The sequence below is a fragment of the Dioscorea cayenensis genome, chromosome 13 (assembly GCF_009730915.1).
Source record: "Dioscorea cayenensis subsp. rotundata cultivar TDr96_F1 chromosome 13, TDr96_F1_v2_PseudoChromosome.rev07_lg8_w22 25.fasta, whole genome shotgun sequence".
Lineage (NCBI taxonomy): Eukaryota > Viridiplantae > Streptophyta > Magnoliopsida > Dioscoreales > Dioscoreaceae > Dioscorea > Dioscorea cayenensis.
The window spans coordinates 1415656-1427901 of record NC_052483.1 but is presented as its reverse complement, the minus strand read 5'-3'; the positions used below and the strand labels follow the sequence as shown (position 1 = coordinate 1427901).

Sequence of the window (12246 nt, the reverse complement as noted above, 5' to 3'; positions counted from 1 at the left end):
GTGGGTTGATGATCACTCGTGAAAGGGTTATGATCACCCAATGTTCCATGCAATCACACACAACCAAACCAAAAAAACCGAGAAAAGACAAAATATTTTATCCAATTCAACTCAATATATATTAGTCTACGTTTGGGAGTAAAATTCGGAAATAAATCCACTAAAAGAGGAGAACTAATATAAATATAAGACTCTCACACATTCTCTCCAAGGATTACATGTACTCTCTCATAATTGTCCGAAATCCATTCTCGCACTTTCATTTTTGGGTCTTTCTTCTTGGTTCACCCAAAATCTTCAAAGTAGGATTTTATATAGAATTTTTCATGTCTTAAACAAACAACCTTCTTATTTTAGAATCCTGTGGTTTCTAACTTGAACATCTTTCAAATTTAACTATTGCAGTTGTAACAGAAAATTCCTCATCATCTGATTAGGTACTACAAATTCCTACCAATCTCAATATCAATGATTTATATATCATATATCTTAATCCCTCTTTATTTCTTTTCTAGTCTTCTAACTAAAATTGTATTTCAAATATTTCACCATTAATTTATTTAACTTGAAACTTTTAACTTCGATAATGGTTTATTATCTTTTCAACTAAAACCACAAAATTATGTTAATGCATATAAATAAATAAATAAATAAATAAAAATATATATATATATATATATATGCATATATAAGAGCCCATGAAAAGTTATTTATATATATTATAAATAAAATGAAATTATTAAAATTTGTTCCAACTGGACTATAGGATATTTCTGAAAGGGGAGGCCGGGGATGACAATTGGTTTCGTCTTTCAAGACAGAGCCCAGTGATTTTTTATAATAATAGCCGGAAAATACATGCATATAGATACGTACATATATATATATGTAAACCTCAATCTCACTCAACAAGCTGTTCCATATTATTTTGTTTGAGGGTCCAGGGATGAGTTCATAGCCTCTTATTAATTATGGAACTTTTGAAAAACAAGTTTGACAGTGAAACATTGTAATGTTTTTCTCTTAACTTGTCCATATCACAAATAACTTGTCCATACGTTTATTTGAGCATCTCCAACAAGTCAAGAAAAACGGGAAACTAGACTTCATAGGCTTCATGGGCCAACCTAGGAATTGGTCTAGCCACCAAAGGCACACTACGTTCCAAAGTGAGCCCAAACTCAACGTCCATGTTCAAAGTCTCAGGGGTAAGCCCATCAGGCAAGGCCCAATCAAAGCCATGCACCAAGCTGGCCAGCAGCAACGTCGTCATCCTCAACCCAAGGCGCAGTCCGATGCATATCCGGCGTCCGGCACCGAACGGGATCAGCTCGAAGTGGGTGCCCTTCAAGTCCACGTCAGCGTTCTTCCCCCCTGGGAGGAACCGGCTTGGGTCAAACTCTAGTGGACGAGACCAGACCTCCGGATCCCTGCATATGGTCCACACGTTGACCAAAAGGGTGGTTGCTTTGGGGATGTGGTAGCCAGCCACTTTGCATGCTTCGGAAGCTGTGTGTGGGATTAAGAGAGGGAGTGGTGGGTGAAGCCGGAACGTCTCCTTGATGATGGCTTGCAAGACAGGGGCGTTATGCAAGTCGAGCTCCGACACGAGCCGAGACCGGCCGACAATAGAATCTAACTCTTTCTGGACGGCGGCGAGGATGTCCGGGTGCCGAATAAGCTCCACCAGCGCCCACTCCACCGTGGTTGATGTTGTGCCCGTCCCTCCATTGAAAAAGTCCTGGCAAACCCATCCATTCATTTAATGGATCTCTTAATTAATTATCACGTAATCAATTAATTAATTAGAAACCTAATTGTTTAAAGGATAAATAAATAGTATGTCACCGAAAGCAAGGCCTTGATGTCGGTGTCAGTGAGCTTATTATCAGTTTCTTCATCTTTTTCGACATCAGTCTCCTTCAATTTTAAGAGCACACTAAGCAAATCTTTACCTTCAGCTTCACCTTCAATTGCAATCTTGGCCTTAGTCTTGTGATTCTCTATGATTTTGGTCAAGGTGTCATCATACCAACGGTGAAGCCTCTTCAGCTTAGCCACAAAGCCACGCACATCCAAAGCTTTGACCCATGGGATGAAATCCTCAATGTTCAAACCGGTGGCGAGCTTGAAGTTCTCTTCTAACACCTTCTTAAACTCTTCAACGCCCGGGCCGTTGTCCTCCTCAAACACTCGTCTCCTGAACAGGGCTCTTGTTAGGGCGTTGGAAGCTCACGCATGCAACTCTTTCCCTACTTCCACACCAACACTAATACTAGTGTCCTTTGCTTGCACGAACTTGCGCGCCAACTGTCACGTCCCAGCCCCACAGCCGGGCCCACGGACAGATCGGCCGCATCCAATGGGACTGGGCCCCACTGGATGCAAGGCCTCAGCTAAAAAACTGGTCAGAGTCAACCCTAACAGTGAGATACTAATAAAACACAAATGCACAAATAGGATCATTTGAAACCGAAATACTACAAGTACGGACTTTTAGCAATTTCTACGTAATCACAAATACAACCCTAACAGTCAGAAATTACAAATACAATCGAATACAAGTCTTACACTCACAAGCGGGTAATAACAAGATATCGATAACGCAGATAATACGACTCTCGACACCCCCTGCACCTAAACTTGATCTTCTCCTGCGAAAACAGTATCACACAGAGTGCATGAGCCACAAGGGCCCAGTAGGATCGCAGATAAACAATGTGTATAGCGATATTGCGTAATAATAGCTCATGCTTCATACGTGAATACGTAAAAATACGCAGAATCATCGGAATAATCCAAAAACACGAAAAAAACACGCGAAATACATCTCCCCGGCTAATAACGAAAATCAACAAAGACGAGGTCGGATCTTCGACTATGAAGTCGGAACGAACGTAACGTAGCAGAATATCAACGTACCGTAGCCGGATCTTCGACCGCAATCGGGGGTAGCGCTACTACGTAAAAACATGTGCACATGGCTAGGGACTTACTCCTCCTAGTCGGGCGAGCAGTAAAATGGAGATGTACTAAAAACCGCAGAAAAATACTGAATACGCATGAGGAATTACTCGAATAAATAATGCAAATAAGAAAAATAAATAAATAAACATAAATACCACGCAAATAAATAAAATTATCAAACAATGCAATAATTAAATATTAATTATTGCCGTAAATACTGAATTATCATGCGCAGAGCCTACCCGGCTCCGAGCTACAGAGTTGGGTTCACCAAGTCCCGCGAACTACAGCCCGGTATGGATCTACCCAGACAGAATAATCTAATTTAGGTTACAAATCTTGGGCCGGGCCTAAGTTACAACTATAGTTCAAGCTAATTCAACAAATAAAAGAGTTCAAAGCTAGCAAGACAACAGAACAATCATGCACATACTAGCAACTAAAAGTTTACAGGAGAACTAAGGAGTTAAGCCAACAAAAAAATCAACTATACATATACATATACTCCAGGAAGGCTATGAAATAAGCACCAGCACATCAAAATTTTCAAAACTAATAATCATCATTAACACATGTTTCATATTATATAAATCTATATTTCTAACATGCACTCACAAGCATTTATAAATAAACTTCTTATTTTAAAGTAAAACTAAAATAAACTAAACATTAGCATGAAAAGCCAAGAAATGGATGAATTCTCAACGAAAAAGAATTTCTAAAACCTGAACTACACACACACATATATATAAGACATCAATTAAAAAATCAAACTAAAACTTAAGATCTCATGATCAACAGGATTAAGAACTTAATTAAAAGGACAATGTTCAAGAGACATGCTTGCAGACATCATGTTTACATGTATCAAAAGAACACACTCTAGTTGCATGCTCATCTCACCAAATTAATTAATAAGAAAACAAATGCATCATGCCGATTTTCACTAAGGAAACATGCTGACAAACCAACATGCATGACCATATGTTTAATTTTATAAAAAAAATAATCAACTAACTTAACATGGCTGCATACTCACAATGTCAAGCTTACAAACATGGAAACCTATATTCAAATAATTCAAAACATGAATGCTAATTTACATGACTAGACTTACAAGATGCATACTCAAATATTATAATTAAATTATAGGCATCCCTTGGTAGATACAAGCTTGCGAAATCAAGAGAGATAAATAAAATCTTAACAAAATAAGGCTGCAGATTCCAAACCTCTCTATGTTGCAACATGCACACATAGAATTTAAGCTTAAAATTACAAAAGCATGCTACTCATAATTATTCAAAATGACCAAAAACACTCAATGACATGAAAAACATGCTAAAAAAAAACTTCTCAGAATTCTAAAGAAAATAACAAGCTTACCTCTAAGCTTGTTGGTGACAAGCTCCACTCAAAAACCAAGCATAAAGAGAAAAGAAAATGACACCAAAATTCGGCCAAGGTTGAGTTGTTTCAAGGATAAGAGAGTTTGGAGAGCAAGAAGATTGGTTGCACAGCTAAACCTATAAAAGCAACCCATAAACTCAATTAAAAGCCTCCACTAATCAAAAAAGGAAAAACCAATAATCCACCATCAGGCAAGATCCGGAAATTAAGGCAATGAAACAAACAGTGGGGCCCACTCACTAAACACCTAGTCAAACCAACCAAAAGATAGATAAAACAAACATTACAATCTCCCCTTGAAAAAGAGTTTAGTCCTCTAAACTCGCATCAAGAGTCAGGAACAACTCGGGATGATGATCTCTCAAGTCGGCCTCTCGCTCCTAAGTAGCTTCATCCTTCGAGTGGTTACTCCATCTGACCTGGATCAATGGAATCACTCGGTTCCCTCGTTGTTGCTCTTTGTAGGCCAGAAACTCCGCTGGTTGCTCCATATAAGACAGATTCTTCTGAAGCTCCACTTGTTCATGCTGAATGACATCCTAGTCTCGCAGCTCCATAAGATGAAAATCAGCGAAAAGTTCGCGCCCTTCAATGACAACAGAACAGGCTGGTGCTAACCGATTAACGGTTCTCACCACGCCAAACCGGAGTGGCAACACACGTATCATGCAACAAATCCACAACACACGTAGAATTCTTTACGAGCAAACGAAGATGACACAAACGAATGTGTAGCACTGTGATCAAACAACGCACAAGCATAGCGGGGAATGCATCGAAATAATACCGCAACAACGCTGCTTCGGGATGCCTCGGGCGTCCCTCCCGTGTCAAAGCAAATACTGCCTCGAGTAATCGTGTACCACGGTCGGCTGGTCGGGAAAAGGAAGAAGGCTGGTCTGTCATAGGCGCCTTCCCCTTCCTACCCCTCGAGGTACTCGGCTGGGATCGGCCTGGAGCGCCTGTGTGTCGTGACCCGCTCGGACGATCTGGGCCGCTCGACAGTGCACTACGAGTCCCCGTCACCTCCTCGGGGCCAAGGTGGACTCTGCGACACCGAGCAATAAAGTGGTCCCTACTGCCACACCGATAACATGCGCCAGCTGCGCGCCGACACTCTGCCTGGGTGTGACGTCCTCCACATGTAGGACACTGAACATCCTGAGCCACACTGCCGGAAGATCCTCTCGCCTCCGTAACTCGATGATGAGCTTGGGGGTCTCGGCCATGACTGGCGGACCTGTACTTTCCTCTAGTATTCCCTCGAGCTACTCCCCGAAGACCCGACTCTTCCGAGGGTTATGGTGGTGCCGCGGGTGCTCATGTCTCGCCCGATCCTCGCGTCTCTCGCCGGATGATCTCCGTGTTCTTAGCAATATCGACAATCTCGTGATATCGCCTTGTCCAAGAATGGTGCGATGGCCTCGCCGATGTGGGCCCTCAAGCCATCTATGAAGCGCCTAGATCCGTGCTCTCATCTCGACACTAAGGTCGGGCAAACCGCGATAACTCGTCGAACTCGCACTCATAATCTCCGACACTCAAGGATCCCTCGCTTCGCATTCAGAACCGCCTTTCCATCCGTGCTCGCTGGCTCATCGGAAAATACTTGGTGTTGAAAGCTTCCTTGAATTGCTTCCAAGTCCTCGAAAGAACTCTCCCTTTGAGGCGCAGCTCGTCTCATACCACCGAGCCGCATCGCCCCGTAACATGATAGTGGCCAACCTAACCTTGTCCCCTCGTCTCGGGCATTGTATAGATCGGAAGGTCCTCTCCATCCGGCTAATCCAATAGTCGCCACTCGTCGGATCGAGAGCCCCCGAGAACCGTGATGGTGCCTCGCTGCTCAAACTCGCGCCAGTAAGTCTCGCCACCTCTCGAGTATGTCGGCGTCGAGCACGCAACAACAACATCACCTCCCCTCATGATGCCGTCATGGAAATGTGGTCCGGTTCCCCTCTTGCTCGCACTTCCTCATCTCGACCGATAAGGGAGCCTTTTTGTTCTTCCCTCGCATGGGTTCCCGGGGTGGGCTTGCAGTGCTCTCCGCGAGGTCGCCTCTACCCCTATGCATACTCCCGCAGCTTTAAAAGACGTGATCGACGCTTTTAGAACAAAGTTACACTACCCGACTCCACTCTCGTAAAAGAACACTCAAAGATTAACAGAATTTAAATCAGTAGGGTGACATCTAACAAAGTCTCTGATACCACTTCAATCTGTCACGTCCCCAGCCCCACAGCCGGGCCCACGGACAGATCGGCCAGATCCAATGGGACTGGGCCCCACCGGATGCAAGGCCCTCGACTAAAAACCGGGTCGAGTCAACCCTAACAAGCAGATACTAATAAAACACAAATGCACAAATAGGATACTGGAAACTGAAATACTACAAGTACGGACTTTAGCAGCCCTACAGAATACAAATACAACCCAACAGCTCACAAATTACAAATACAATCAGAATACAAGTCTTACACTCACAAGCGGGTAATAACAAGATACTGATAACGCAGACAATACGACTCTCTGACACCCCTGCACTCTAAACTTGATCTTCTCCTCGCGAAAATAGAATACACAGTGCATGAGCCACAAGGGCCCAGTAGGATCGCAGATAAACAATGTATAGCGATATTGCGTAATAATAGCTCATGCTTCATACGTAATACGTAAAAATACGCAGAATCATCGGAATAATCCAAAAACACGAAAAAAACACGCGTAAATACATCTCCTCGCTAATAATGAAATCAACAAAGACGAGGTCGGATCTTCACTCATGAAGTCGGAAATGCAATCGTAACGTAACGTAATATCAACACCGTAGCTGGATCTTCGACTCACAGATGGGGTAGCGCCACTACGTAAAAACATGTGCACATGGCTAGGACTTACTCCTCCCTAGTCAGGGCGAGCCGTAAAATGGAGATGTACTAAAAACCGCGTAAAATACTGAATACGACATGTAGGAATTCATCAATAAATAATGCAAATAAGAAAAATAAATAAATAAACATAAATACCACGCAAATAAATAAAATTATCAAAACAATGCAATAATTAAATATTAATTATTGCCGAAATACGGAATTATACGGCACAGAGCCTACCCGGCTCCGAGCTACGGAGTTGGGTTCACCAAGTCCCGCTGAACTACAGACACCTGTATGGATCTACCCGCATGTAATAATCTAATTTAGGTTACAAATCTTGGGCCGAGCCTAAGTTACAACTATAGTTCAAGCTAATTCAACAAATAAAAAGAGTTCAAAGCTAGCAAGACAATGTAACAATCATGCACATACTAGCAACTAAAAGTTTACAGGAGAACTAAGGAGTTAAGCCAACAAAAATCAACTATACATATACATATACTCCGTGAAGGCTATGAAATAAGCACCAAAGCACATCAAAAATTTTTCAAAACTAATAATCATCATTAACACATGTTTCATATTATATAAATCTATATTTCTAACATGCACTCACAAGCATTTATAAATAAACTTCTTATTTTAAAGTAAAACTAAAATAAACTAAACATTAGCATGAAAAGCCAAGAAATGGATGAATTCTCAACGAAAAAGAATTTCTAAAACCTGAACTACACACACACATATATATAAGACATCAATTAAAAAATCAAACTAAAACTTAAGATCTCATGATCAACAGGATTAAGAACTTAATTAAAAGGACAATGTTCAAGAGACATGCTTGCAGACATCATGTTTACATGTATCAAAAAGAACACACTCTAGTTGCATGCTCATCTCACCAAATTAATTAATAAGAAAAACAAATGCATCATGCCGATTTTTCACTAAGGAAACATGCTCGACAAACCAACATGCATGACCATATGTTTAATTTTATAAAAATAATCAACTAACTTAACATGGTCGCATACTCACAATGTCAAGCTTTACAAACATGGAAACCTATATTCAAATAATTCAAAACATGAATGCTAATTTACATGACTAGACTTACAAGATGCATACTCAAATATTATAATTAAATTATAGGCATCCCTTGGTAGATACAAGCTAGTAAATCAAGAGAGATAAATAAAATCTTAACAAAAATAAGGCTCAGATTCCAAACCTCTCTATGTTGCAACATGCACACATAGAATTTAAAGCTTTAAAAATTACAAAAAGCATGCTACTCATAATTATTCAAAATGACCAAAAACACTCAATGACATGAAAAACATGCTAAAAAAAAACTTCTCAGAATTCTAAAGAAAATAACAAGCTTACCTCTAAGCTTGTTGGTGACAAGCTCCACTCAAAAACCAAGCATAAAGAGAAAAGAAAATGACACCAAAATTCGGCCAAGGTTGAGTTGTTTCAAGGATAAGAGAGTTTGGAGAGCAAGAAGATTGGTTGCACAGCTAAACCTATAAAAGCAACCCATAAACTCAATTAAAAGCCTCCACTAATCAAAAACAGGAAAAACCAATAATCCACCATCAGGCAAGATCCGGAAATTAAGGCAATGAAACAAACAGTGGGGCCCACTCACTAAACACCTAGTCAAACCAAATCAAAAGATAGATAAAAACAAACATTACAATCTCCCCCCCTTGAAAAGAGTTTAGTCCTCTAAACTCGCATCAAGAGTCAGGAACAACTCGGGATGATGATCTCTCAAGTCGGCCTCTCGCTCCTAAGTAGCTTCATCCTTCGAGTGGTTACTCCATCCGACTGGATCAATGGAATCACTCGGGTTTCCCTCGTTGTTGCTCTTTTGTAGGCCGAAACTCGACTGGTTGCTCCATATAAGACAGATTCTTCTCAAGCTCCACTTGTTCATCTTTGAATGACATCCTAGTCTCGTGACTCCATAAGATGAAAATCAGTGAAAAGTTCGCCTCTTCAATGACAACGTAGCAGTCGGTGCTAACCGATTAACGGTTCTCACCACGCCAACTGGAGTGGCAACACACAGATCATGCAACAAATCCACAACACACAGAGAATTCTTGCGAGCAAACGAAGATGACACAAACGAATGTGTAGCACTGGGGATCAAACAATGCACAAGCATAGCAGGAATGCACTGAAATAATACCTGCAACAACGTCGTGGGATGCCTCAGCGTCCTCCCGTGTCAAAGCAAATACTCGCCCCTGAGTAACTGGTGTACCACGGCCGGCTGGTCGGGAAAAGGAAGAAGGTCGGGTCTGCATAGGCGCCTTCCCTTCCTACCCCTCGAGGTACTGCTCTGGGATCGGCTCGAGCGCCTCGGTGTCGTGACCCGTCGGACGATCCGGGTCGCTCGGCAGTGCACTACGAGTCCTGTCACCTCCCTGGGGCCAAGGTGGACTCTGCGGACACTGAGCAATAAAGTGGTCCCTACTGCCACACCGATAACATGTCGCCACGGCTGCCGACACTCGCACGGGTGTGACGTCCTCCACATGTAGGACACTGAACATCCTGAGCCACACTGCCGGAAGATCCTCTGCCTCCAGAACCTGATGATGAGCTTGGGGGTCTGCTGTACGGCTGTGACCGGCATTTCTCTCTAGTATTCCCTGAGCTACTCCCGGAAGACTGACTCTTCCGAGGGTTATGGTGGTGCCGCGGGTGCTCATGTCTCGCCTGATCCTGCGTCTCCTGCCAGATGATCTCCAGGTTCTTAGCAATATCGACAATCTCAGTGTACGTCTTGTCCAGGAATGGTGCGATGGCCCGCCTGATGTGGGCCCTCAAGCCATCTATGAAGCGCCTAGATCTGGTGCTCTCATCTGACACTAAGGTCGAAGCAAACTGCGATAGCCTGTCGAACTCAGACTCATAATCTCCGACACTCAAGGATCCCTGTTTCAGATTCAGGAACTGCCTTTCCATCTGTGCTCGTTGGCTCATCGGAAAATACTTGGTGTTGAAAGCTTCCTTGAATTGCTTCCAAGTCCTGAAAGAACTCTCCCCTTTGAGGCGCAGTTCGTTCTCATACCACCGAGCTGCACTGTCCCGTAACATGATAGTGGCCAACCTGACCTTGTCCCTGTCTGGGCATTGTATAGATCGGAAGGTCCTCTCCATCTGGCTAATCCAATAGTCAGCTACTGTCGGATCAGTAGCCCCTGAGAACTGTGGTGGTGCCTGTCGTTCAAACTCGGCCGGTAAGTCTCGGCCACCTCCTGAAATATGCTGCTGACGCTGAGCACGCAACAACAACATCACCTCCCTCATGATGCCGGTCATGGAAACAGGGTCTGGTTCCCCCTCTTGCTGCACTTCCTCATCTGACTGATAAGGAGCCTTTTGTTCTTCCTGCATGGGTTCCGGGGGTGGGCTTGCAGGCCCTCTGCGAGGTCGCCCTCTACCCCTATGCATACTCCCGCAGTTTAAAAGACAGACGACGCTTTAGAACAGGTTACACTACCCAGACCCACTCTCAGAAAGAACACTCAAAGATTAACAGAATTTAAATCAGTAGGGTGACATCTAACAAAGTCTCTGATACCACTTCAATCTGTCACGTCCCAGCCCCACAGCCGGGCCCACGGACAGATCGGCCGCATCCAATGGGACTGGGCCCCACTGGATGCAAGGCCTCAGCTAAAAAAAAACTGGTCAGAGTCAACCCTAACAAGCAGATACTAATAAAACACAAATGCACAAATAGGATACTGGAAACTGAAATACTACAAGTACGGACTTTAGCAGCCCTACAGAATACAAATACAACCCAACAGCTCGCAAATTACAAATACAATCAGAATACAAGTCTTACACTCACAAGCGGGTAATAACAAGATATCGATAACTTGGATCAATACGACTCTCGACACCCCAGACCTAAACTTGATCTTCTCCTGCGAAAAGCAGAATACACGAGTGCATGAGCCACAAGGGCCCACTAGGATCGCGAGATAAACAATGTATAGCGAGATATTGCGAATAATAGCTCATGCTTCATACGAGAATCACGAGAAAAATCACGAGAATCTGGAATAATCCAAAAACACGAAAAACACGCAGAAATACATCTCCCGGCTAATAGCAAATCAACAAAGACGAGGTGGATCTTCGACTATGAAGTCGAGCGAGCGAACGTAAGCAGAATATCAACAGTAGTGGCAGGATCTTCGACCGCATGATCGGGAGGTAGCGCTACTACAGAAAACATGTGCACATGGCTAGGGACTTACTCCTCCCTAGCTGGGCGAGCCGAAATGGAGATGTACTAAAAACCCGCGAGAAAATACGGAATACAGACAGAGGAATTACTGAATAAATAATGCAAATAAGAAAATAAATAAATAAACATAAATACCACGCAAATAAATAAAATTATCAAACAATGCAATAATTAAATATTAATTATTGCCAGAAATACGGAATTATACAGTGCGAGAGCCTACCTGGCTCCGAGCTACAGAGTTGGGTTCACCAAGTCCCGCGAACTACAGCCCGGTATGGATCTACCCAGACAGAATAATCTAATTTAGGTTACAAATCTTGGGCCGGGCCTAAGTTACAACTATAGTTCAAGCTAATTCAACAAATAAAAGAGTTCAAAGCTAGCAAGACAACGTAACAATCATGCACATACTAGCAACTAAAAGTTTTACGGGAGAACTAAGGAGTTAAGCCAACAAAAAAATCAACTATACATATACATATACTCCGAGAAGGCTATGAAATAAGCACCTGACACATCAAAATTTTTCAAAACTAATAATCATCATTAACACATGTTTCATATTATATAAATCTATATTTCTAACATGCACTCACAAGCATTTATAAATAAACTTCTTATTTTTAAAGTAAAACTAAAATAAACTAAACATTAGCATGAAAAGCCAAGAAATGGATGAATTCTCAACGAAAAAGAATTTCTAAA

The 12246-nt window shown here is 42.4% G+C and overlaps 2 protein-coding genes and 1 long non-coding RNA gene across 3 annotated transcripts; all 3 read right to left on the bottom strand.

The window, feature by feature from the left end:
- Positions 1-820: 820 nt before the first annotated feature.
- LOC120274925 (flavonoid 3'-monooxygenase CYP75B3-like) lies at positions 821-2359 on the bottom strand. The gene is made up of 3 exons (XM_039281463.1): positions 2347-2359; positions 1849-2231; positions 821-1741 (listed from the first exon to the last, which is right to left on the bottom strand). Exons 1-3 carry the CDS (start codon positions 2357-2359, stop codon positions 1100-1102), a joined length of 1038 nt encoding a protein of 345 aa, XP_039137397.1. The 3' UTR covers positions 821-1099.
- Positions 2360-2629: 270 nt separating this feature from the next.
- Positions 2630-4533, bottom strand: LOC120274808. The gene is made up of 3 exons (XR_005540998.1): positions 4354-4533; positions 3210-3269; positions 2630-2654 (listed from the first exon to the last, which is right to left on the bottom strand). It is a non-coding gene; the product is annotated as an uncharacterized LOC120274808 (long non-coding RNA).
- A 5210-nt stretch (positions 4534-9743) lies between these two features.
- LOC120274924 lies at positions 9744-11867 on the bottom strand. The gene is made up of 2 exons (XM_039281462.1): positions 11762-11867; positions 9744-10734 (listed from the first exon to the last, which is right to left on the bottom strand). Exon 2 carries the CDS (start codon positions 10728-10730, stop codon positions 9744-9746), a length of 987 nt encoding a protein of 328 aa, XP_039137396.1. The 5' UTR covers positions 10731-10734; positions 11762-11867.
- Between the last annotated feature and the right edge of the window lie 379 nt (positions 11868-12246).

Excerpts from the sequence above, each read along its gene's own strand:
- LOC120274924 (XM_039281462.1), bottom strand. The coding sequence starts at position 10,730 with ATGCATAGGGGTAGAGGGCGACCTCGCAGAGGGCCTGCAAGCCCACCC.
- LOC120274925 (XM_039281463.1), bottom strand. Across the intron at positions 1,742-1,848 it reads ACATCAAGGCCTTGCTTTCG|GACTTTTTCAATGGAGGGAC; the intron begins GTGACATACTAT and ends TGGGTTTGCCAG.